Below are 26,417 nucleotides of genomic sequence, written 5' to 3' on the forward strand. Positions count from 1 at the left end.
CTTCCCTGAACAAGGAGGGGCGGGGGGGGTGGGGTGGGGGGGGGAAGGACAGGAAGCGGCTTGTTCGAGAGGCTCAAGCCAGGGAGTGTCCGGTGTGGCCCTTTAGGGCCTTGATCCTGACCCGCAAGTAGATGTACATGGCCAACAAGCCCAGGAAGGACACAGAGTACAAGACCACACAAAGACTTACGTCCACATGGGACACTTCTTCCCCCAGCAGCTGCAGCCATTGCCCATGACCCTGCAGAGCCCCTGCCTCGGAGTCCCCGGGAGGGATGGGGCCCCACAGACTCTGCACCCCAGGGAGCTTCTCCAGCATCAGCCTCGAAGCCCCCGTGTCTCGCTTGCTCAAGCGCCGCAGCCCCCCAAAAGTCTCAGGCTTCTCCTCTTGAGGTTCTGTGGGGTGCTCAGGGGCTTCCTGGTTGGGCTCAGTACTGGGCAGACTGGCCTCAGCAGGCATCTCCGGGACATCGTTGGCCTCTAGCCAATCAGCCAAAATCTCCAGGGGGACTGTCTCCTCCACCTCCTCTGTGACCACGGTGGAGTTTTCGATGGATGGAGCTGTGGCAGAGGGGGGCATTGCCATCCACTGGAGCCCCCCACTGTGAGCGCCTGTGCCTGGGATGCCCAGCACCAGGTTGCCCCGGGAGAAGTGGGCCTTGAGGAAGCTGAGGGTGTTGGTCAGGTCCCACACTGGCATGTTGCCCTGGATCTCATTGTGACAGGCAGGACACAGCTCCCGGGGCGGCCACTGCATCTTCGGAAAATGGGGGTCCTCACTGGGGGAACCTGCAGAGATGGGGGACAAGTACATGAGTCTGGACAGGGGCACAGCAGAAGGAACAAGGCCTCCTATGCAAAGGCCATTGGGGGAATCCTTTTCTCTACCCTCCCCATGCTCGGACTCTGGGGACTTCCAGTGAGGAGGTCAGAGGTATGGGGGTTTAGGAGGGGAAGGAGGAAGCCCCCCATCGTTATGAGAAAGCATCAACTTTTTCGGTTAAGTGACTCATTTTGCAGGGAACACAGGCAGTCAGGCCAGGGCAGGTCCCCCAGGGCTGAGGGCCATACAAAATGTGCCTCGGGTTAGCAGGTTTGGGGCCAGACAGGCCGCGCTCTGAGTTCCAGCTCCCCTGAACTCTGGCTTGGCACCTTTGGCTGAGGATTGGTGCCTTACCTTCATATCTTCCTTCATAAAATTGGGAGCAGCAGAATGGGGAGCTAGAAGCTGGAGGGGCAGCTCAGAGAGGAAAGTGCTGGACCTCAGCCTATGGTGCCCCACAAGGCCTGGAAGGCGCCCCTGGTTGGGGTAGAAGTGAGGATGCCCAGAGCTAACTCTGGGCCATGTTCCCCACCCAGCTCTTTCTGGGAGGGGGGGCCTTACCTTTGAGGCGGGTGTTGACTCGATTGTGCCTAGACCAGAGCCAGAGCACGGCACCATCCCGAGTGTCCACCTTGTGCATGGAGGCCACCGCCATCTGCTCAAAGTGACCAGCACAGTCACGGCAGCCAAAGAAGTAGCGGATGTAGGCACGAATGGCCTGGAGCACTTCCTGCGCCTTGGCTGAGGGCAAAGAGGAGGTGTAAGTCATGCTAGGCCCAATGCCAGGCCTGGTGGGGGTGTCCCATCCTCTCCCGCTCTGTCTCTCCAGAGTTGAAACTCCCCTGGATGAGCTCCCAAAGCCTCAGCCTCAGTTTCCCTTTTGTATCATTCCAGGCCTTGGACACTCGCTGTTGCTCAGGGTTCATCCAAAGACCTCATCGGGATGTGTGTGTGGGGGGTGGCTTTTGGAGATGTTGAGGAGCTGGGCAGGCCAGCATTCCAAGTTTGCTCCTCTCTGTCCCTCTGCTTCTTATCCTGGCTAACTCTCTCCATCATTCTCTGATGGAGCCCTCCTCTGCTTGTCCCCTACCTCCTCCCTGCCTCTGAGACAGCATCGACACAGGATCCCCCAAATGTTCCCTCTTGTTGAAAGACAATGGATTTCTCCCTGAAGACACCATTGCATACTCCACAAACATGACCCCTAGAAATTCTCAGGTCACTACTCTCCCTATTCCTCGGCACTGTATCAGACTCAGAAGTGCTGTCTGGCTTCTAGAAGATTTTGATACTATCTTCTATCTTTCTGCCTTTCAGAAATCAGCGCCTCCCAGGCTGCTTGGTTCTCAGCCATCATGCCCTGGAGGTGGATTCAGGGGGGAACCCCAACCTTACCTGACTCCTGGGAGGGGTTGATCTGGGACCTTGCAGCCTGCACAGTGAGGGAGTGGAAAAGGAGCCACAGGGAGCACGGGAAGCCCCGGAAGTGCAGCTCGCTGCCTTGGCAGCCCACCCAGGTCACTTTCTCAGCGATCACAGTGCCCTGTGGGACACAGATGGGCCAAGGAGAGATACTTCTCTGATTGGTGCCCCGTTCTATGAGGTCCCTCCCTCCCACCACCTGCAGGCAAGGAACAGAGCTGAGAGTTCCCTGGCTCATGGCTCATTCTCCCTGGCAATGACAGTTGGGTGGGGACCAGAAGTGAGTGCCCACTTTCTCAAGTAGGAGCCTGAAAAGGACCTCCAAGAGGACCTGGACCTGGGACCCACCAAGAACAGCAGCTGAGATTCACCACTGGGAGACAGCTGAGAGGGCTAGAGCACAGGCATAATGTATGAGGCCCTGATGGCCAGGTGTTACCCTGGTGGTCCCCAAGTACTGCTGGGGGTGAGGATCTTGGTCCCCTGTACGACTCTACTGGGTTGTGACTATCTCCCCCCAAAATACTTCCGCCTTTCAGGGGTCTCACCATCCAGCTAATTTCCAGCCCCCCCCACCCCCCCCACCCCACCCCCCCCCCCCCGCTCAGTGGCTGCATGATTGTAGGTGAAGATACTTTGTCCCGGGGTTGTCATCTGCTGACTGGGGGGGATATTTCTGGGGACCAATGAATCATGTGTGCAGGGAGGTGAGTAGCCCCCTCTCTCACCTCCCTCCTGTTGTCCAGGGCAGCCTTAAAGGAACTGTAGGGGATTTTCTTCCTCTGCTGCCTCCTGAGCCAGTCATGGGCGGAATGCAGGAAGTTCTGGACCAGAGGCTGACCTGGAAAGTACTGGGGGACAAAGCAGGAGTGTGAAAAAGTGATCCCCTCAGCCATCCCCAAAGCATCAGCAGGGAATGGGCCTCTCTGGTCTGGGGTGTCTGGTGAGGCCGGCAGGTTCAGGTTTGAGATGGAATCGTCCTTCCTTGGGGCTACCCAGGGAAGGAGAGAGCCTGGCCCCAGTATCATGGAACCCCAAGTTGCTGCCTCCCCTGGAGGTGGAGGGGAGGTGGCAAAGAGCCTGTCACTGGGGATGGAGGGAAGATGGGGAGCAAGAGGGTTCCCTGCCAAGATCCCAATCTTGATGGGGATCCCAGTAGTGCAGCAGGAGCTAGAAAGCTCCTTGGACAACACGTCAACTCAAATCTAATTAGTATCAACTTTAAAACCGTGGGGCTCCAGGGAAAAGGAGGACAGCTGTGTGTGGACTCGTGTGCGTTTGTTTGTGCATGGCCTATGGGCTATGTGCACACCCACACACACGGGAGAAGAGGTGTGGTGTGGTGATGGGTTCGAAGAACCTTGTGGAAAAAGCAGAGACTGGAGCACTAGAACAGTATGTGGGATGTGAGGTGCTTGCCATGCATGCAGCAGACAGAGGCTTGATCCCTGGCATTCCATTTAGTTCCCTGAGCCCCACCAAAGGTGATTCCTGAGCTTAAACAGGTGTGACACCCACCCTCAAAAAAAGAGCAAAGCAGCTCATCTGAGCAAAGTTAGAATTGGAGAGGAAACTGATAGGAGCTGAAATAAAATTGACCGAGTAGAAGTGAATCTATAGGGGCCAGAGCGATATCCCAGTGGTAAGGCCTTTGCCTTGCAAGCGGCCAACAGAAAATGAACCCCAGTTTGAATCCAGCATCCCAATATGGTCCCCCCCACCGAGCCTGCCAGGGGCAACTTCTGAGCGCAGAGCCAGGAGTAGCCACCTGAGAGTCAATGGGTGTGACCCAAAAACATAAAAAAAAAAAAAAGTGAGGGGCCGGAGAGATAGCATGGAGGTAAGGCGTTTGCCCTTCATGCAGGAGGTCATCGGTTCGAATCCCGGCGCCCCATATGGTCCCCCGTACCTGCCAGGAGCAATTTCTGAGCATGAAGCCAGGAATAACCCCTGAGCACTGCCGGGTGTGACCCAAAAACCACACACACACACACAAAAAAAAAGTGAATAAATAGGTTCTCACCAGCACCCCCATGCCTGCCTGCCTGCCTCCCTCCCTCACCCACCTTTCCCTTTCTCTCTCCCCATCTCCTTCTATCCCTCCTCTTTCTTTCTGTGGGGAACAGAGGACACCTTTGTCAACTCCCCCTGGGTGTCTCAGCATCATTTACTTCCTCATTCTGGACTCAGACCTCTAGTCTGTCAGCGGAAGGACCGGGTGGGCAGGATCAGTTAAGGGCCCTTGAGTGAGCCAGGTAAACCTGGAGCCGGGCAGATGGGAAAAGTGGAGGCCATACGCCACCTAGCGGCCAGTCATGCACGAGCAAGCCCAGAGCTGGGTGCCCTTAGCTCAGATGAGCAGGCTCCCAGGGCCCCCAAGTGAGGCCCACAGTTCCTTGGACAAGGCTTTGAAGGTGCTGGGGTGAGGCAGACAGAGAAAGCACCAAGCATCCGCAGGTAAGGTGCTAGTGGGGCCATAGGCTTACATCCTAACCGGGAAGAGATTCTGCTGCCCAGAATTAGGAGTGGAAGCCCAAGACACATCAGGCCCCAAACACACGGGGAGTCCCCTTTCCCAGGACCCCAAATGGAGAGAAGACCAAGAGGTTCTGGGCAGACGGCCAGAGTCTGGGAGGAACGAGCAAGAGGTGGGGCCTTGCAAGCTACTGGTAAGGGTTTCAATTCCCTGGTGTCCCACAGTCGCCCAGTGCAATCTGTCCAGGACCAATGAATGGCACAAGAGAATTTCGACGGCACCAGAGCCTGGGGTGAGCATGCAGGAGGAACTGGGTAAGACCCACCGTTGGCCCCTCGCTGAGACAAAGCGCTGGCTAGGAAGTGCGCCCCCTGAGAAGCCCTGTGAGTTCCACATGTGGCCTCAATGAAGGCTTTGCAGGCTGATGGACAAATGCAGCAATTTATCCAGGCCTGGTGAGTGAGCATTGGCAGCCGAGCATGTGCAAGAGGAGTGAGCAGCCGGCTGTAGGGGTTGAACGCAGGATTTGCCTAGATGCAAGTCCCAGCGCTGCATGGCCCCCCTAGTACAGTCAAGAGTGAGTCCAGAGCACAGTGGTCCAGGAGTACCCGTGAAATGTAGCCTCCCAGACCACAAATCAAGCATTATTCTTGTATTTATTCATTTATTTTTTTGGTTTAGGGGTCACACCTGGCGATGTTCAGGTCTTCCTCCTGGTTCTGTGCTCCGGGTCTACTCTGACAGTGCTCAGGGCTTCCTCCTGGCTCTGTGCTCAGGGACCACTCCTGACGGGGCTCAGGGGACCCTAGGGGATGCCGGAGATCAAACCTGGGTTGGCCACATGCAAGGCGAGTTTCCTCCCCACTGTCCTCTTGGTCCAGATCCCAATCAATAATGTTTTAAATATTAAAATGAAAATAACCAAGAAGCCAAAAATGCCTCCACAATCCCATCACCAAGACCTGCTGGGATGGGGTCCCACCGAGAGCAGAGCTCAGGCTCAAACCTACTGGAAATCTCCCAGGCTTGGGACATCGAGCCCTGCAGTGTGGGGGCTGCAGAAGACTGGGTTGGAGATGGGCAATCTCCTCCAGGCTGGCAACGGGCCTGCTGGCAAGGATGCACTGAGGGCCGTATTGGACCATGTGGAACTGGGACAGCAAGGGAGGCCGGGTCAGTGCCCACCTGAGCCAGCACTGCCATAAACTGTTTCAGGGCTGCCAGGCGCTGGCCCTCCAGGGCGGAGAACTTGCCCACTTCAACCCGGAGGATATAGTGAAGTGCTGATTCCAGATCTATCATGTAGTTCTTGGAGCTGAGGGTGGGGGGTGGGGGAGGCAGAGAGAGAAAAACAATGTTAGCCAGGGGATGGGGTGTCCCAGTTGGAGGAGGGGGCATGGCAGAGGGGGAGGGTACCAGAAGGTGACACTAGGTTCCTTTGTTCTTTTGTTTTGTTTTAGGGCCACACCCAGCAGTGCTCAAGGCTGACTCTTGGCTCTGCACTCAAGAATCACTCCTGGCGGGGCTCAAGGACCCTATGGGGTGCCAGGGATTAAACCCAGGTCAGCTGTGTGCAATGCAACACTCCCAAACTCCCTGCTGTACTATCACTCTGGCCCCAGTTCCATTCCTTCTGTAGCCCTGCTGTGTGACCTCAGATAAAACACTCAATTTCTCTGAGTCTCGGTGCCACCTCAGGGAGCGAAGCACTCAGGAAAGCCAAGGCAGAAACTGTCCGTAACTCCTGATGCAGCAGGGGCCAGCCCCCTAACTTCCCAAGCCCACTACCAGTGTTTCCATGATGACCAGACTTCAAGATCTGCCCTCCAGGGCATAAGGTCCCATAAGGTCCCCTGAGCCCTGCTAGGAGTGACTCCTGAGCACAGAGCTAGGAGTAACCCCTAAGCACTGTCAGGTGTGACCCCAAAAACAAACAAAAAGATCTGGCTCCAGCAAGGAGACCCTGCTAGATCCCATCCCGGGCTCTAAAGCATAGGGCCTGGGATAAAGAGGCTGGGCACATGGCAGAGGCAAGAGAGAAAATGGTATGTATTCTGGTGTAGGGGCGGGAAAGGATGGGCTCCCAACTGCATGTGGGGGAGCCCAAGGAATCAGGGCTCCTCGGTTCTGCAGTGCAAGGGATCTAGCATCTCACCCAGATTTGGGACCACCCCACCCCACTCGGTGAAACCAACAAAGCAGCCTGAAAGTACTAGCCAATGTGTGACCGGCCTCAGTTTACCTCTCCATTTCCCAGATCTACCAGCAATGAGCTCTGTTTATGAAGCCCTGAATATTAGTGACCAATAGTTCTAAACCATTGAGCAATCTTAGCCACCCCTGTACAGTCCGGGGTGCCTTCAAGAAGGCAGACACCCTTCAAAGCTGTCGGCCGCACTCAGAGGTTCTGGGCCCAGGAGGCCACATGCTGTGGTCATGACGGGGCAGAGCTTGGCAGGAGGTGGCAGGACACAGCGAGAGATAGGCCAGGGCCTACCGGTCTGCGATCTTCCAAATGGTGGGAGCCACGGGCTGGGGGGTGGGTGGGGCTATGGTGGTGGGGGCCACCCTGGGGGCCCCGGAGAATCTCTGCAGGTAAGTGGTGTAGAAGGATCTGGATTCCACCAGCCTGAGAAGGAAGAAACAGAGAGATGCAGTGAGGGGGATGGGGGTGGGAGACTGGCAGGGGTGATGCAGAATTGGGGTGAGGAACTGCTAGAACCTGGCTGGTTCCTCAGAAGGGCTAATGGGTGGGCATAGAAATGTGTCCGATGGCAGCAGGGCTGGGTCCCAACACCTGGGGATGGGAGAGTTAGTCACCATGCCTCCAGAGACCAAAGGCTTGGGAATTGAAGACAATTGGAACGGAGCTGCCTCACATATAAGGACCTACTGCCCTCTCCCTAAGTCGGGGGAATGACATCAGGATTTGAGTCCTCCCTCCGCTTTTTGTGTACAGTTGGGGTTTCATTTGTTGTTTTGTTTTGGGGCCACCACCCGGCAGTGTTTAGGGCTCACTTCTGACTCAGAATCATTCCTGGTAGGGTTCTGGGAACCCCTTTTATATATTGCCAGGGATGAAGCCAGGGTCAGTCACACCTCACTCTGGCACTAGCTCTCCGCACTCTCATTTGGGTTTTTTGTTTTTGTTTTGATTTTTGGGTCACACCCAGCAGCGCTCAGGGGTTCCTCCTGGCTCTATGCTCAGAAATCGCACCTGGCAGGCTCGAGGGATATGGCATATGGGATGCCGGGATTCGAACCACCATCCTTCTGTATGCAAGGCAAACTCACTACCTCCTTGCTATTTCTCCGGCCCCTCATTGTTCTTTTCGTTGAGGTTTGGGAGCCTCTCAGAGTGGCTCAGGGACCCTGTAGTGCTGAGGAGTAAGCCTGGGGCTCCCTCTCCCTCCTCTCATGATCCAATCAAACATGCTCTTCTCTGAGGGAGGCGGGATCCTGAGAGGAATGGGGTTTCCCACAGTGGGGGCTCAAGGCCACCCTGGGGAGAGATACCCGCTCGGTCACTTTCCACTTGGCAGACCTGGCGCTGTGTGAGCTGGTAAGCAGATGGCAGCACAGCCACAAAGGATTTTCCCTTCCGTTTGCCCTGAGAGAAAGAGCAAGGAAGCGAGTAGCCAGCTGGAGCCAATACAGCTCCTCCTGCACCAGGACAGCCCCCACCCCACCACCAGGCACCAGGCTTGCCACCCCCAGGGGAAATCTCCAGTGCCAGCCTGGGCGAGCGCAGCCCTCCTGTCCCAGGCAGTTCCCTAGGCGCCCAGTCGGCCTTTAGCCACCCGAGCTTGAGCTGGCAGAGCCCGCTGGCATCACTCATCTAATGGGAAGGGCACAGAGGCACCATCTGGTGCCATTTACCAGTCACCCCACAGTGAGAGTCCAACAGAGATTGTGGCTAGGCCCACTGTCTGTGCCTGCCATCTTGGAACGGGTGTTGCTGGTATACTAAAGGACTGTCTGCAATTGGTGGGGGGGCTCAGGCCTGCTGGGCGACTGCCCTGGAAGAGATGAGGTGAGGGGTCCAGGGTGCAAGGTATAGGATCTGGGGTGTAGTGGGGAGACAGCACAGCCCATTCCAGAATGTGTCAGTTCTCAGCAAGCTGGGGGATACTCACACGGGGACCCGTGAGACAGAGCCATTCCGGAAGAGCAGGTAGCAGGACGGGAAGTCTGTGACGCCAAACTTGTCCACAGCATCAGCCTCAGAGCTGAGCACGCGGCGTACGGCCATGCCGGGTTGTTGAGACAGGTCCAGAATAACCTGCAGGGACAATGCTGAGGGGCCCACATACTCGACTTCTCCCCGGAGTGACCCCCTCTACCCATGGCATGTGCGTGCTGGGGGAACAGGAAGTGGGTAGGCATGCACCTCAGACTTTTTTCTCCTTTGTTCTGGCAGGGATGGAGGCCACAGGGTCCCACATGCAAAGCCAGCACTGCCCAATGCACCATCTCTCCAACCCCATAGGAGACTCCCAAGTAGAACTCCTTCCATGAGCCAACTTCTCCACAGGCAGAAACAATTATGGAGAGGCCAGATCGATAGTCCAGTGGGGATGCCTCATGCCTTGCTCACAGATGACCCAGATTCCAGCCTCGACACCCCATGTTGTATCCCAGGCCTCACTTGTGAACCCTAAGCACAGCTCTGTGGGTTCTAGAAACAAAATACTGGGAATGTTGAACTTGCCTGTCCTAATTGGGTGAGCGATATCTGGGGACCCAGTTGTCTCTCAGCCCTTGCATCCATCTATGTGGGGTAGGCATACCCACGGCGGGGGGGTGGGGGAGGAGGTCCAAGCCTGCCATGTTCCTTCTCATCTCTGTCCTCTGCACAGGCCGATGATGCCACATGACTCAGCACCCCCAGTGGCCAGCAGTACCAGCAGTACCCCCCAGCCTCAGGCCTGCTCCAGAAAAAGGCCCAGTTCTCGTCCCCCCCCCCCCTCACCAATGACTCCCAGAAAGAGCGGGGCTGAGGGGCGCTCACCTCTCTGCCCAGATACGATCCTTCCTTCTCAAACACCAAGGCCAGGTACTCTTGGTTGTTGCGGGCGAAGAAGCTATCGATCTCTTGCAGCCTGTGAGAGACCAGGTTTGGGTAGCACAGCACAATGGGTGGCAACCCAGGTGCCAGAGCAGGTACCCTGCACCATGAAGACAGATGCATAGACCTTCCATGGCCTGAGACTGTCTCACCACGCATCTCAGTCAGGGTGCCACCCGGTGCAGCCATCTGCTCAGTTAGACTCAGGGGTGAGCAGGTGGTGGCCAGAGCAAGGGTGCTCTAGGGGAGAGCCAAACCCTTTGACAGAAGTGAGGGAAGCACTCTTTCCAGCACTCCATGCCACTCCCTCCCACTCTCCGGGGGTGCAGTTAGCTGACATCTGTACCCCACTATTTCCCAAAGATGGATGGTGAAGGTTAACCCTGACCACCTTCCCTGACCCCACAGGTGAGGTCCTCAGGTCAGCAGTCCCCCAGGGCTGGTTCGAAGTCAAGAGTATCAGATCAATTGGGTCCCCTAGTTGGTCACCAGCCCTGAGTACCTGGTAGGCCCCAGCGGGGGGCAGGCGGAAGGCCAAGTGTCTGTGTGGGTCTCCAGGGCATCAATGAGTCTTTCCCGAAGTGTCTGCACATCTGCGCCCCCCACTGTGGGTAAATTGGACATAGAGTGTGTCGTGAGGGAAGAGGAATCCACATGGATCGTTAGCTAGGCCGGGTCTGGTCAGCCAGAAATGGTGTGAGAGGGACCCTGCAGCCTGAAGCAGCACTCAAGGCTGTTCCTCGGGAAGGACAGGCCGCATGGGACCAGGGGGGTGACCCCCACATACACACTGGGGCTTGTCTCAAAGGGCTGCATCAGGGAGGCTGGACGGGCACAAACGGGCAATGGCTTGGGGGCCCTGCTGGCCCACCTCACCCTTGGAACCTGGGTACTCACCTGGCAATGTTGATCCGATGCCATCCTTGGTGAAGGCTTTAAAGAACTGGAAGTAAAGACATTGATAGCATCAGTGACCAGGGCCATACAGGCTTGGGGGCACTCCTGCTCAGAGACATTGGGCCGAGTGCCTAACTGGGGGTGGGACTCAGTAAACCTCAGGCTCTTGGGAGAGGCACTAAGTCCCCCTCTATCTCCACTCAGCTCCTAGTACTGCCCCGTGGCCCCAGTCCTGAAGGTAGAAGCTTGTAGAAGGAGCCTTAACTGCACCTGGGTCCAGTTATGGTGTGAATGAGGCCCAGGAGCTATATGGGAATAATGTCCTCCTTCCCTGCCTCCCCAGGCTCTGCTTTGGTGGCCTCTCCTGAAACAGGGCCTCAGAGAGTCTGGGGACCTGATGGGGACCCCCAGACAGACCCAACACATGCTGGAAAATCCCTTGCTTTCCCATCCAGGTGAGGGGTCGGCCAGCAAGAACCTCCTGGGTTGTGTGAGTGATGGGCTCAGTGCCTCAAGGTCCACTCAGAGACTCATGTCGAATGTGGTTCAATCTAGGTTCAATCCCTAATACCACTAGGCCACCTGAGCACCACTGTGTAGGACCCTTGAATAGAATCAGAAGCTCCTGAGGACTGCAAAAACCCTCACCCCAAATAATAAAATTAAATAAAACCCTGTGAATGAATGAAGGAATGAGTGAAAGACTGAGTAAAGAGTAAAGGAATGAGGGGCTGGAGAGATAGCATGGAGGTAAGGTGTTTGCCTTTCATGCAGAAGGTCATCGGTTCGAATCCCGGCGTCCCATATGGTCCCCTGTGCCTGCCAGGAGCAATTTCTGAGCATGGAGCCAGGAGTAACCCCTGAGCACTGCCGGGTGTGACCCAAAAACCACAAAAAAAAAAAAAAAAAGAGTAAAGGAATGAGTAGATGAGTAAGTGAATAAGTGCATGAATAAGTGAGTGAGTGAATGAATGAATGAATGGGACATCCATCGATGGGGACTCCCTGCAGGCAGGCTCAACAGATGCTTACAAAGCAGGGCTCAGAGCCTGAATAAACCAGTCATGTTAGGGATAAGTGAATGAGTGAATAAATAAGTGAATAAATGAGTGAGTAGAAAGGAAATGAAGGTGTGGGGCTGAGTGAAGGTGCAAATGAACGAACAAGTGAATAAATGAAGGAATGAATGACTCGACAGCTGTCCCCTGGGTATGTCACCTACTCTGTCCACACTGGCTGCCTGCACTGCAGGGGGCTTCTGCTCCATCCTAAGTCCTGCACACAGGTACAGGGCTCTCGGAGCCTGCCCCATTCTCCAGCAGTGACTCAGCCTCTGGCCAACTTGTTTCCCAGCTTTGTTCCTGCTCCCTTATCTCGATAGGTAGGCCTCCTCACTGGCACCTGAACCAACATGGCCAGGGTCCATGACCCATCCTACAGCTGCCAGCAAGCTGTGTGCCCCAGCTTCAGGGATTCGCACTTAGTGGGGAGTTTGCCGAGACCGGGCCACACAGCCACACTCCCCGAGATCCTCATCCTCTGCCTCACTGTGTGCACTCAGCTTGTGCCTCCTTCTCTGACCATCCCCTCACTCCCAGCATGCTGAATGTCCCCAAATATATAGCTCTGCGCCAATCCTGCATCTGCTCTGTGCTCCTGCCTGGGCTGGCTGACCTTTGGGGATTAGTACCATGTGACTGAACACTCATCCTGGCCTCTTCGTCCCTGGCCCTGTGGCACCCCGTTTCCTGCCTGGGATACATGGCTGCTCATGGCAGCCCCAGACAATCATCTCTGTCTGTTCTTAGATCATCTGTGTGGGAAGCGCTTGTGAAAAGCGTGTTCAAATCTCGTCGGTGCACATTTTTTTGTCCCTTATTAAAGGGCACTGTGGCTAATTCAGACATACCGCCTGGCATGAGCCTTGCCCAAAGGAGGCTTAGGGCCCTGGAAAGCAGGCATTTAAGACTCTAGGAGGGATGCAGAAGCATTAGGGAGGGCGCTTGCCTTGCATGGGGCCCTCCTGGGTTCAATCCCTAGCATCCCTGAGCACCACCAGGTGTGATCCCTGAGTGCAGAGCAGAAGTCAGCCCTGTGTATCACTGGGTGTGGCCCAAAATCAAAAACACAAAATAATCGGCCAGTAGGTTTATCCTAAGGGGAGCAGGAAGATGCATATCCCCAGAAAGCAATTTCACTGACTCTCCCCACTTTCTCCTCTAGGGGACAGGACAAGCGAAACACATTCTGGAAAGTTCTCCTTCGAGTCAAATACAAAATCTGTTCCTTGGGGCCAGAGGGAGAGGACAGGGGTTTAGGCACTCACTTTGCAAGTGGTGGACCCAAATTCAATCCCTGGCACCACACAAGATTCCTCCCCCACAGCCCTGCCAGAAATGATGATCCCTAAGCACAGTCATCTCTGAGCACCACTGGGTGTATCGCAAAACTACACTCCCCACTCCAAAAAAAAATAAATAACAAAAACAAAACAACCAGAATATGATTGTTATAAATACTTCCACCACAATAGACTCACACCTCTCTTAGAACTTAGTCATAACAATCATGTTCCCAGAGAAGGGTGAGGGCTGTTGGAGATCAGGTTTGGCATATGGGGGTCCGGGATCAGACCTAAAGCTGTGTGTGGTCCTGACCACCCTAAGAGTGACCCTTGAGCATCACTAGGCGTGGTTCCAACACCAAACAGCAAACACTCGAGCAGGAGAGAGAGAGGGAGGACGCTCTCTGGCCATGGACAGCCCTGGATCAAGCTTTTAAAACAAGATGAAAGCAAAGTGCCCAGGCCTGAATACGGAGCTCAGGGTCCCACAGGCTTAACCAGTTCTACGGCCCCCTTTCCAGAAAGTTCTGTCCTCTGCTCCCTAGCTTCCATCTCTAGCAGGGCCACATCAGGAAATGACCCAGCTGCTGTGCCCTGGGGGTGCCCGGCCTTGAAACTGAATTTAGGAACCGGCAGTCCTGGGTTCCTTCCCTCCCCTTTCAGCCCCACGCCTGCACACAGCTCCTGCCAGACCTGTCTTCTCCACAGGCCACCTGCTCCCACCCACTTCAGACTTTGCCCTTGGCGTTCCCCTGCCCAGGCACCTCCTCTCTCCAGGCCAAACCCCGCCCAGCGAGTGTCCTTCACCTCCAAGAAGTCCTCCTGGGGTCCACGCACAGGAACCATTTAAGCCCAAGACGGCAACAATCCCCTCCTCACAGATGCATGGTCTAGATATGGCATTCTGGCCCCCCACTCGCAGCTAGTTGGCCAGCTACAAGTGCCCCACACTCATGGCCTTCCTGGCTGGCCTCTGCTATCTATAAGCAGGAATGAGTGCTGAGTTCCCACAAATATTTATTCAAGAGCTATTGGTGGGAAGGGCCTGCCTCAGAGGCAGAGAGCTCAGCGAAGCGCCACAGACCTCAGGGGAGAGACCCTGAGCCAAAATAGCACCACAAGCCTGGGGGTGACGTCCCTGAGCCCACAGAAGTACCTCATTTCACACACGGCAACAATCCTATTGAGCAGATACCATCACCCCAGTTTTACAGACAAGGAAACTGAGGCTGGAGGCCCAGACATGGTGAGGTGACCGCCCATTTGCAGTCAGCCCTGGAGGCAGGATTTGAATCTGCTTCACCAGGGAACTCATCTCCTTAGTAATACTGAGGGGATGCTTCCCTTTTCTCCCACCCAGGCTCTGTCTGCTGTCCCCTTCCAGCTAGGCCTGTCTCCCCATGGCTTACTGAGAGGTTTCCCTGAGGTTCATTGAAAAGCCCTCACACCCCCAATGTTCCAGCATCTAGACCCTTCTAGAACCTGCTAGAACCTGCTGTTCACTGGTCACTCCCTCCCCCACACCTGTGTTTGCTCCAATGGGACACGCCCTATGGGTCTGTTTGCCAAACAGGCTGGGCTGGTGGAGGCTGACTATTTGGGTGACAGAGCATAGGGCTAATGGCACGTAGATGTTCTCTCATCCCCCTGTTGGAACTTCAAACTCATTGGCCAAGAGGAGCAAGAGGCCAGGCTGGTCCCCTGCAGGTTGCAGCCAGGCCCCTGCCTGCTGCTCTACCATCTAGGGGCACCACACACACAATATGGTGACCCCTCCAGAGATAGGGTTCTATTTTCCAAACACTAGCAGAAGCCCAGTAATTAAGTTGTAAAATGAATTTAGTGAATCAGCTGGTATTTAAAAAACCACAGAGAGAGAGAGAGAGAGAGAGAGAGAGAGAGAGAGAGAGAGAGAGAGAGAGAGAGAGAGAGAGAGAGAGATATTTTTGGGGAGTGGAGGTGCTTTGGGACATATCTGAAGGGACTGAGGGACTAGTCCTGGTTCTGTGCCCCAGGGTTAGGGGACCTTATGAGGTGCTAAGGGTTCAAACCCAGGTCATCCTTAAACCTTGTACTATCTCTCTGGCCCCATGATTAAATATTATTTTATAAAATTTCTGTTTTTGTTTTTAAGGAACAGGGTCCACATCAGTTGATGCTCAAGGCTTACTCCTGGCTCTGCACTCAGGAATCACTCTTAGCAGTGCTCAAGGGATACTTTTGGATGCCAAGGATCAAACCTGGGTCAGCTGCATGCAAGACAAGTGCCCTCCTCTCTTAAGTCCCTGAATTTGTTTTCTTTTTCTTTTGAGCCTCTCCAGAGCCTGGGGGCCACCAGAGCCTCTCAGTTGCTCAGTAGAAATGGGTTCAAGTTCGAACGCAGACCCTGTCCTTTGAGTGGCTGTCTGGCCTGGTGAAGTTCTTGTTGATACACATCAACCCCTCTTAGGGCCTATCCCCCACTCTTGAACAGGAAAGAAACTGGAAAGCCATAGCACAGCAAGAGGGTGTTTGTCTTATACAGGGTAGACCCATATGAACCCCGGCATCCCATATGATTCTCTGAGCACCACTAGGAGAAATTCCTGAGTGCAGAGCCAGGAGTCAGCCATGATCAGTGGTAGGTGTGGCCCCAGAACAAAAATCAAAACAGAGGCAAGCTAGACACTGCAGAGAGCTGAGGCAAAAAGGCAGGTTCTCAGGGACTCAGTGTCCCTATCACCTTCAAGCTAAGAAGCTGCAGGCTCCTTGGGAGAAGCCAACAGGTGCCAATCTGAGGCTCTTAAGAAATGGGCTGGGTGAGGAGTTTGGAAGACCAGCTCAGCCATATCTACTCCCCACCCTCTAGCCTGGCACCTCGGGGTGAGTAAGCCCTAGAGCTATCTGAGCTGTGTGACCTGTGAGCTCATGGGGACTGGCTCGTGTCTCCCTCCATCTCCTGGGCACCACCCAGGCTGGACAGAGGCGGAAGCCCCGGCATCATGGCCTAGGGGGCCCATCGGGACCGGACAGCCTGGCCAGCCCACGCCAGTGCCCACGGCTGAGTCTCACTGGCTCGGAGAAAGCTGGATCCAGTCCTGGCCAAACCGGCAGCCCACAACTGCCCACACAGGGCTTGGCAGGAGAAACGGAGCTTTCACAGTCTCTCTGGGCAAAGTCACAAGCACTCCCAGGGCCTAAGATTTCATGCATGAGCTAGGGATCAAACTCAGGACCCTCCAGAAATTCCCAGGTATCCCTCTCCAGTACTACTCAAGGCAAATTCTAGATATTTCACTTATTTTAGGGTCAAAGTTGGCAGGCTTATTTATTTTTATTACATAGAGTACTTTTTTGGTTGCTTTTTGATTTTGGGCCATACCCAATGATACTCAGAGGTTACTCCTGGCAGTCCTCATAGTCCATCTGGGATGGACTCAGATAGATTAAACCCAGGCAGGTTGTGTGCAAGGCAGGCACCTTCCCCACTGTACTATTGCTCCATCTCTCATCCCTTTTAAAAAATAGTGGCCATACCCAGCAGAACTTGGTAGCACTCACAGGAGTCTGGAGATATCAGGGCCACACTCTGCAGTGCTAGGAGCACTGGGGAATCAAACTCAGGGCTGGGCACATGCCAGGCCTGGCCTTACCCACTGAAGTCACATCCTCAGCCCCTCTTTCCACTTCTTAACAGAGCTGTGGGCTCACCCCAAACCTCCAGAGGCCTTGCCAGGGATGGAGGAGTGGAAACAGATCTGGGGGAAGTAGCCTGAGAAGATACCTGGTGCTGAGAACCAGGGTCCCTGAGCTTCTGGGAAAAGTGAGTGCCCTGGCTTCTGGGCGCATTGCCCAGGGGTCATTAGGTCCAGGGACGGGGCAAGGTTCCCACCAGGGACTATGTCCAATCTTCTGCTTTCAAAGTTCTCCCTAATTTCTGGAGGCCTGTCTGGAGCTGTCCCCAAGGTTTAAGTTGAAGGCAGGGGGACTGGGTGACAGGCCAGACTGGCCCCTGGGAGGCCTGGTGCTGAGCCATGCCTTAATTAAGCTGTGGTGGCCTGGGCAGCCTGAGGGCCTCCTCCCGGCTCCTGCCATGCTCAGCCTGAGCTGGGATGACGGAACCTCACATGCTGGATGAGACAGCCCAGATGGAGATCCTGGCCGCCAGAGGCATTGTCATTTCCACCCCAGGGTGAGGCCACAAGCAGGGCACCTCCCAACGGACTTGAGACCTTGGTCCCCTAAGCTGGGGCTGAGCCAGGTCTGAGGTTTCCTCTGCCCTTGGAGGGCATCGGAGAGAGGGGGCTGCAGAGAGATGCCCAGAGTGTGGGATCTCACCAGCCCTGGGAGGAGTAGTTCAAAGTTCAAGCCTGGGGACCCCCTAATGCATACACATGACACTCACATGCATATACATATACACACATACACAGATATACACAGGGAGGGTCCCCAACATATAGAGACCTCTTCCCCCTGCATTTTGTTCTGTACGGGGGCCACACCTGGTGCTGCTCAGGGTTTTCTCTTGGTTCTAGTGGGCTCAGGAGATTCTGGGGTACCAGAGATTGTACTAGGGTTGGCCACATGGAGGGCAAGTGCTCTCCCACTGTGCTCTCCTGACATGACCCTTAGGAGGGTTAAAATTTGCCAGGTGGGGCCCGGAGAAATAGCACAGCGGTGTTTGCCTTGCAAGCAACCGATCCAGGACCAAAGGTGGTTGGTTCGAATCCCGGTGTCCTATATGGTCCCCCGTGCCTGACAGGAGCTATTTCTGAGCAGACAGCCAGGAGTAACCCCTGAGCACCGCCGGGTGCTCAAAAACAAATATATATATATTGCCAGGGGAGCTGGAGAGAGAGCATGAAGGTAAGGCGGTTCAAATCCTGGCATCCCATATGGTCCCCCGAGCCTGCCAGGAGCAATTTCTGAGCGTAAAGCCAGGAGTAACCGCTGAGTGCTGCCAGGTGTGACCCAAAAATTTGCCAAGGGGCCAGGGAAATAGGATAGAACAGTGGGTAAGACACTTGCCTTGTACACACTGACCCTGATTCTATTCCTGGCATCCCATCTGGTCTCCTGAGTACTGCCAGGAGTGATTTCTGGGTGCAGAGCCCAGTGTAACCCCTGAACACTGCCAGATATGGCCCATAAACAAACAAACAAACAAACAAAAAAGTTCACCAGACAAGGGGCTGGAACATAGCAGAGAGGGCTCTTGTCTTGTACCTGGCTGAGCAGGGTTCAATACTCAGCATCCCATAGGGTTTCCTGAGACTGCCAGGAGAGATCCCTGAGCACAGGTGTGACCCCACACACACACAAAAATACTACAGGGCCAGATAGATAGCATGGAGGTAAGGCGTTTGCCTGGCATATAGAAGGACGGTGGTTTGAATCCCAGCATCCCACATGGTCCCCCGAGCCTGCCAGGAGTGATTTCTGAGCATAGAGCCAGGAGTAACCCTTGAGCGCTGCCACGTATGACCCAAAAAACAAACAAACAAAAAAAAAAACAAAAAAATTTACCAAAGGAACCACCTGTCTTGTCTCTAAAATAGGCACCTCAGAAACAAGGCCACCCCATGAGGCACAATTTAAACTGAAGACAGAAGCAGCAGTGGCCCCCTGCCCCAACGTACCCCTGCCCACAGCCCATGTCACCCACCCGAACAGTCGGAAAGCCGGAGATGTCGAAGCTGCGGCAGACATCACTGTTGGTCTCATCGGCACAGTCCAGGACCGCCAGCTGCAATGCTGGCCGCCAGCCTGCAAGGACACACAGAACTGGTGAGCCAGACCCGGGCACCCTGCAGCCACCACTCAGCCCTGCCCTTCCCACATAGGTCCCCCACCTTAGAAAAGAGCCATAAAATGGCCTCTGGGGGGCCGGGAAGGTGGCGCTAGAGGTAAGGTGTCTACCTTACAAGCGCTAGCCAAGGAACGGACCGCGGTTCGATCCCCCGGCGTCCCATATGGTCCCCCCAAGCCAGGAGCAATTTCTGAGCACATAGCCAGGAGTAACCCCTGAGCGTCAAACGGGTGTGACCCAAAAACCAAAAAAAAAAAAAAATGGCCTCTGGGTCCCCCATTATTCCTGGACTACAGATTGCTGAGAGGGTGGGGACAAGAGAGGGGTCTGCAGAGAGAAAAGTACCAGTAGCAAGAACACCCAGAGGAGGGATGAGAAGCCCCCAGGAAGAGTTCTGGGGTTCAAGGACCTGCTGTCAGATCTGCCAGGGTACTGGGTTCCCCAGGCCAGAACTGGGGTTCCCCCCAGGGTAACCCCAGCCAGGTGGTAAGACTCTAAATCCACTCCCAGGTACCCTGATTCCAGGCCAGGATCAAGGGGGACCCCCCCCCACAAGTTCCATATATCTCAGGCTGCTCCAGCTGAAAGGCCAGAGGAGCCTCAGGAAACAGCAGTACCGGGCAGGGGTCAGCTTATAGGAAGGAGGTACATGAGAGGGTATGGTTGTACATCACCCCGCACATGCTGGGTGCCCAGGGGCTGCAGATTAGCCACTCTAATCCCCCCAGAGCATTCTGCCTCAGTTTCTCCACAGGGGACAGTCCCACCAGACCCCAATGTTGCTCTTTCCCTTGCCTAACTGCAGGCCACATAGGCCCCTCAGTGTACTAGGAATTCCAGTCACATTGTGTGGGGAGGCCACAGGCTGGCTTGTAGCTGTGGAGGAGGTTGGAAGGGGCCTGTTTATCAGTGGTTCCCCCAACAAGGACCCTGAGCCCCACTATCTCCCCCAATCCCAAGGCCACAAGTTGGGATGTGATGCCTCTGAGAAAAGAACAGAAAGTTCTGCCCCAGGCCAGAGAGACAGCATGGCGGGCAGGGAAGGCCTTGCACATGGCTGACCCGGGTATGATCCTGGTACCCCATAGGGTGCCCTGGAAACTGCCAGGAATGAGCCCTAAGTGCAGAGCCAGAGCACAGCAAGGTGTGGCCCCAAAACAGAAACAAAAGTTCTACTCTGAGTAGGGTTCATGCCTTATTCCAGAAGCTTCTTCATCCTTACCACAGGGCTCTATACTAGTCATCACTCACCATTGCTTCTGAGTGAGAACATGTACCCCCAAGTACCCACAGGTCACTATCACAGTGTCCCCCTGCCCTGTGTCTCCTTCCAACATTTGCTCACTCCAGCCCCCCTCCCGGGGTGGTGGAAATATGGGGCCTTCCAATTTGGTTCTGCCTAAGGTACCTGCGGCATTGTGGACCAGAGCACCCAGCTTCTGGCCAACTGGGCCTGACATTGAGGAAAAGCCCAATCCTACTTCTGAGGCGACATAGAGGGTTGGGACCCACAGTCTAAGTCTTTCTAGGTAGGGGCTGAGGGGGAAATCTGGGACCAGTCAGGCTGGGGGCAGAATATTCCTTAGGGGTATCAAGGTCAAGGCCACCATGAGTCCTCCAGGCTGTGGGAAGGTCCACTGGGCCTAGAGGGCGTGATGGGCCTGGTCACTGCTTCTAGAACAAACTGACCAGCAGGGCCAGAAAACAGAGCTGCTGAGGCTGGAGCAATAGCACAGCAGGGAGGGTGCTGACCTTGCACATGGCCAACCTGGGTTCAATAACCAGCATTCCATAGGGTCTCCTAAGCCCGCCAGGAGTGAATGCTAAGCGCAGAGTCAGGAGTAACCCCTGACCACATCTGGGTATGACCCAAAGATCAAAACATTTTAAAAAGAAAAAAAGTTATTTTAAGTAAAAGTTTGAGGTCTCAGAGCCCCAGGAAGAGATAGGCAGGCACCTCAAAGACCAAAACTCCACACAGAGACAAGAGTGAGGAGGTACAGCCAACTTAGGGAAAAACAACTCACCAGGGCAGAGAGAGAAGAAGTAGGGGGTTTGGGGCCCAAGAGACGTTTCTCTGGGAGTCACATCTCTTCACTGGGCCCAGAAGGAGATCTGGACCCACAGCCCAAGTCCTGCCCGGACTGACAATGAGCCAACTCATCTTGGAACTGTGTCCCTGGGCATCTGGTGGGCATTGGGGGTGGCCTCGGGTCTCTGTTTCTTCAGGCCCAGCTCAGATAAGGCTTGTCAGGAGGCAGAGTGGGCAGGCAAGTGTGGCCAGAAGCAGGCAAACTGAGAGCCAGTCAGGCGGGAGGTCAGGACTGGACCCCCAAACACAGTCTCAGTAAATCAGGACACCCTACATCTTTTCCTGCTGGCAGCAGACCCCTGGCACTGAGGTCATAAGGTTTGTCAAATGCCTGCTCTGCCCCCACCCCCACATAGGAAACCCTGCAGCACTCTCAGACACTTTCACCCTGAATTTGCAAAGGCCTCCAATCCTGTTTCAGGCATCTAAGGGATCCCAGGTGGGAGAGAAGGGTCAAGGGGAAGGGATGTACCCCCAATCCTTAAAATCACCCCCATGCCTTGACTACTGCGAGGGGCTCTCCTCCTCCCTCACAGCACCACCTTCCCATTGATTCAGACCCAGGAGAGTCTGCAAAAGAAGTTTCTGGAATCTTCTTGAACCATCTCCCACTTCTGTGTAATCTCTGGCCAATGAAACTTATCTGTGGACAACTGAAGAGAGAGAGAGACAGACAGACAACCTCTATCTCGAGCGATTTTTCCTGGCAGATTACACATAATAGTGGTTAGGAAAGGCCTGGCCCAGATGTCAGGCCAAGTAGCATGTTATAAGTGTGTGAATGGGGAAAACATGGCTTCTCTGTCCTGGATCCCACAACAATGACTATACTGGGCCTTTGGCCTTGACCAAACACGGCTCCAGCTGTGGCCAGTTCCCCTGTGGTGTGTGGTGCTCATGTCCCTCTGGGCAAGGCAAACATCCTTGGCATATTGAGGTCACACAACAAATATTTGCCAACTTGATTAGCAGGCCGAGAGAGATATGGGATTAAAAACAGACATAATTCTTCCCCCTATTGTGTGGACTAGGAGCACTACTTCAGAGTACAGAGGGGTGCCAGGTTCCCAGAGCAACAGGGGCAAACCCCCATCAAGCCCACAAGTAAAAAAAGAAATGACTGAGTGTGCCAATGTGGGTGCTTGCACCAACCAGGCAGCCTTTCCCACTCCTGTAATTAGGACCTCTGCTCTATCTACAACCCCAGTGGAATGAGGGGTCACAGGTCCACAGGCAATGCTAGACCTCATGGACACTCTGGGGATTATACCCAGACTTTCCCAGGGAACCTCAGAATTCAGACACTACCAGAGAGATTCAAAGGCAGGTATGCCAAGAAATAGTCAAAAGGTTTCAACCTCCACCACTAACCCCAGATTTCAGCCAGGATCTGCCATGGGCCCCAGGGACCTCTCGTCCCCACTTACACCTCACCATGCTGACATTTCTGAACTGATCTGGTCTCTTTGTTTTTTGTTTTTATTTTTGTTTTTTTGTTTTTTGTTTTGTTTTGTTTTGTTTTTGGGCCAAACCTGTGATGCTCAGGGGATTACTCCTGTCTCTGCACAGAGATTGTTCCTGGAAGGTTCAGGGGCCATATGAGATGCTGAGAATCGAACCTGAGTTGGCCGCATGCAAGGCAAACACCCTACTCACTGTGCTATCACTCTAGTCTCATAGTCTTTTTTTCTTTTTTAATTTGTTTTGTTTGGGGGCACACACAGCTATGTTCAGAATTTCTCCTGGTTCTGTGCTCAGGGATCACTCCTGAAAAAACTGAGAGTCCATATATGGCACTGGGGATTGAACCTGAGTTGGCTGCATACAAGGCAACCCACTGTGCTATTTCTTTGGCCCTGATTTGATTTATTGTTGTTGTTGTTGTTGTTGTTTTGGGGGGAGCACATCTAGTGATGTTCAGGGGTTACTTCTAGTTCTGTGATTAGTAATCACTCCTGGCAGGTTCAGGGGACCATATGGGATACTGGGGATAGAACCTAGGTTGGCAGCATGTAAGGCAAATGCCCTCCCCACTGTACTATTTCTCTGGCCCATAATTTGACTGCCTTTAGAAATCTATTTATTTTTTAGTTTTTAAAATTCTTTTGGTTTTGAGGCCATATCTGGCAGTGCTTAGGGGTTACTCCTGGCTCTGAGCTCCTAGCAGGCTTAGGGGACCATATGATGCTGGGGATCGGACCCGGATCAGTTGCGTGCAAAGCAAACAAACATCCTACCCACTGTGCTATCACTCTGGTCCAGAAATCTATTTTTTCTTTTTCGTTTCTTTTCTTTTTTCTTGGTTTTTGGGTCACACCCAGCAGTGCTCAGAGGCTACTCCTGGCTCTGTGCTCAGAAATCACCTCCAGCAGGCTCAGGGGACCATATGGGATGCCAGGATTCGAACCACTGTCCTTCTGTATGCAAGGCAAATGCCCTACCTCCATGCTATCTCTCCGACCCCAGAAATTATTATTTTTTTTTGTTTGTTTTTGGATCACACCCTGCAGCGCTCAGGGGTTACTCTTGACTCTACGCTCAGAAATCACTCCTGGCAGGCTCAGGGGACCATATGGGATGCCAGGATTCAAACCATTGTCCTTCTATATGCAAGGCAAATGCCCTACCTCCATGTTATCTCTCTGGCCCCAGAAATCTATTTTTTAAAGTGAGCAAACAGAAAGAAAATCCCCTCATCCCAATTCACCAACTCACCCATGGCCACTAACAGCCCCTGAATCCAAAATCACTCTAGCATCCCCCTGGGTCGCTAACTTTGCCAGACCTTGGGAAGCACTGTTATTCCACTCCCCTCTGGGTAGGGAACCACATCCAGCCTGGTGCCTGGAGCCTGGAGCCTGCTGGGTCAGCCTTGGGATTTGCAATTCATGAGAAAACTCCAGCTTGCAAGAGGCCAAGTGCATGAATCAGATGGAGACTAATCCCTTTCCTCCAGGACAGCAGAAGGATCTTTCGGGAGTTTGAGTCCCTCTGTGGCCCATCAGGATCTCAGGACATGGGACAGCCTCAGAATGGGAAGCGATCGAGGAAATATTATTAGGGTGCTCAGGTCCACCCTGTATCCCCCGACACTTCCCAGTCCCAGGCCACTCCATTCCACAGTCATGCTGCTTCCTGTGGCCTGAGTCTGTGTTGACCTCACTGCAATGAGGTGTAGATGAGGGCATGGCCAGGTGATGGGACTGGAGAGGCATGCTGGCATGTGTCTCTAGGTACCCCATTCCCAATGTTGTCTTCCCCAGCTTGGCAGCAACTATGTGTGCAGGACCAGTGCCCTGAACTTACAGAGAACATCACAGAAATGCAAGGGAACCTCTGTTTCTGGTTCGCCTCTCTCCAGAATGTGGTCTGTTCCCCAGATGCCCACAGCACTCACTGCAAGCCCCAGACAAGAAGGGGACCAGAGGGACCAGAGCGATAATACAGTGGGAGGGTTTGATCTCCAACATCCCATCAGGGTCTCCTGAGCACTGCCATGAATGACCCCCTTAGCACCTCTAGGTGTGTTCCCACCCTCCAAAAAACATAAAGAGAAAGAAAATAATTAAAAAGGATCCCATATTTAGACACACACACACACACACACACACACACACACACACACACACACACACACACACACACTGGCAGGCTACCCCAGCTCCCAGGTAAACCTTACCCCCAGTAGAAAGGCCCCACTCAGAGCTAAGCTTACCCAGAATGCGGGCTATGACAGTTATCTGTGCCCCCCACTCTGAATCTTAAGTTCCTGACCAGGTAACAACATAAATGTCGCATGCAGACCTGCCTGCTGTCCGCCCTTCCCTCATAGGAAAAAGGTTCCTCGCAGGCTGGATGAGAGACTCTGAAGCCAGGAAAGAAGATGGTGTGTGTGTGTGTGTGTGTGTGTGTGTGTGTGTGTGTGTGTGTGTGTGTGTCTGTGTGCCTGTGTGTGTGTCTGTGTGTGTGTCTGTGTGTGTCTGTGTGTGTGTCTGTGTGTCTGTGTGTGTCTATGTTGACAGGCCATGGATTGTGTGTGTGTGTGTGTGTGTATTCAGGCCACGGATTGGCCACATCGAGCCCAGGCCAAACATAGCCAAGAGGCGCCTGTGTTTAGGGGCTGTGTGTGTGTGTGTGTCTGTGTGTGTGTGTCTGTGTTGACAGGCCACGGATTGTGTCTCTGTGTGTGTGTGGACAGGCCACGGATTGACCACATCGAGCCCAGGCCAAACACAGCCAAGAGGCACCTGTGTTTAGGGTGTGTGTGTGTGTGTGTGTGTGTGTGTGTGTGTGTGTGTGTGTGTGTGTGTGTGTGTGTGTGTGTGTGTGTGTGCTGGGTGAGAGAGTGTGTGTGTGTGGGGGGGGACAGGCCACGGATTGGCCACATCGAGCCCAGGGCCAAACACAGCCTGTGTTTAGGGGCCGCTGAAAGCAGGGGTTTGGGCAAGGAAGGGCAGAGAGCCCAGAAGATGCGGTCCAGAGCAGGCAGGAAGCCGACGACCGGGCGGGCAGAGTCAGGGCAGAGGGGAGGAGAGGGGAGGAAGGAAATACACGGACGGACGGAGCAGCAGCCCCAAAGGAATGCCAGGCCTTCATCCCCCGCGCACCCCACCGGGGCTGGAGGACGTGGCAGGAGGGCGACACCGGGGGTGGCGTGGGGGACTGGCTGAAGGGGGGGAGAGAGGGAGCGAGATTGGAAAGAGGGGAGAGAGAGATTGGAGAGCGGAGAGAGAGAGACTGGAGAGAGATTGGAGAAAGAGAGGGCGCGAGGGGAGCGGGAGAGAGGACCGCTCGCTCACCCTTGACGTCGTTGGCCAGGGCCTTCCACGTCGGGGCGAAGGCGATGCAGTGGCCGCACCAGGAGGCGAAGAACTCCACGGCCCAGGCGCTGCGGGAGCCCAGCACCTTCGGGCGCACCGTGTCCGCCTGCAGCAGCGTCAGCGGGTCGGAGGGCGAGTAGAGCGCGGAGCGCGGGGCCGCGTCGGCGCGGGGCCCCACAAACAGCAGCAGCAGCAGCGGCGGCAGAAACAGAGACAGCGACAGGGACAAAGACGGCGACGGCGTCCACAGCGCTGCGGAGCAACGGCCGCGCCTCCCCATCCTCGGGGAAGCCAGAGGCGCGCGCGAGTTTCGGCCGAGGAGGAGCGCGGAGAACTGGCGTCTCCTTGGGTCTCCGCCCGGTCCGAATGGGAGGAGCCTCGAGGCCACGCCCCTATTCCTAGTTCCGAGCGTCTTAGTCCCGCCCCTCGCCGCGCTCCATCCAATCCGGGGCGGGCTTCCCGAGGGCCCCGCCTATCGTCCAAGCCCACTTCTTCTCTAGGCTCCGCCCCCAGGCTCCTACTCATAAGGGCCTTTCTGAGCTAGGTGGCCAAGGAATCCTAGCCCCCCATCTGATTCTAGAACCCCCCACCCCCAAATCAAAGAAATAGGTGGTCCAGAACAGACGCCTGCGCTGTGCTGGCTTTCATTCTCTGCAGGGGGCATGGATGGGGCAATTTCTGGCC

The 26,417-nt window shown here is 54.7% G+C and overlaps 1 protein-coding gene across 2 annotated transcripts; it reads right to left on the bottom strand.

The window, feature by feature from the left end:
* Window positions 1–48: 48 nt before the first annotated feature.
* On the bottom strand, window positions 49–26,085 carry QSOX1 (quiescin sulfhydryl oxidase 1). 2 transcript variants are annotated; one of them, XM_049776469.1, is made up of 12 exons: window positions 25,713–26,085; window positions 18,678–18,778; window positions 10,687–10,732; window positions 10,292–10,394; window positions 9,733–9,823; window positions 8,858–9,003; window positions 7,219–7,350; window positions 5,907–6,036; window positions 2,974–3,096; window positions 2,219–2,366; window positions 1,385–1,564; window positions 49–789 (listed from the first exon to the last, which is right to left on the bottom strand). In XM_049776469.1, exons 1-12 carry the CDS (start codon window positions 26,011–26,013, stop codon window positions 74–76), a joined length of 2,217 nt encoding a protein of 738 aa, XP_049632426.1. In that variant the 5' UTR covers window positions 26,014–26,085; the 3' UTR covers window positions 49–73. The 2 variants fall into 2 exon arrangements, with proteins under 2 accessions (XP_049632426.1, XP_049632424.1); XM_049776467.1 differs by lacking the exon at window positions 7,219–7,350.
* Between the last annotated feature and the right edge of the window lie 332 nt (window positions 26,086–26,417).

Source organism: Suncus etruscus, chromosome 7 (assembly GCF_024139225.1).
Source record: "Suncus etruscus isolate mSunEtr1 chromosome 7, mSunEtr1.pri.cur, whole genome shotgun sequence".
Taxonomy (NCBI): Eukaryota; Metazoa; Chordata; class Mammalia; order Eulipotyphla; family Soricidae; genus Suncus; species Suncus etruscus.

Coding starts and splice junctions, on each gene's coding strand:
- QSOX1 (XM_049776469.1), bottom strand. CDS start 26,013: ATGGGGAGGCGCGGCCGTTGCTCCGCAGCGCTGTGGACGCCGTCGCCG. Junction 10,395..10,686: donor CATCGGATCAACATTGCCAG/GTGAGTACCCAG, acceptor ATTTACCCACAG/TGGGGGGCGCAGATGTGCAG. Junction 7,351..8,857: donor TCTGTCTCACGGGTCCCCGT/GTGAGTATCCCC, acceptor CTTCCTTCTCAG/GCTGGTGGAATCCAGATCCT.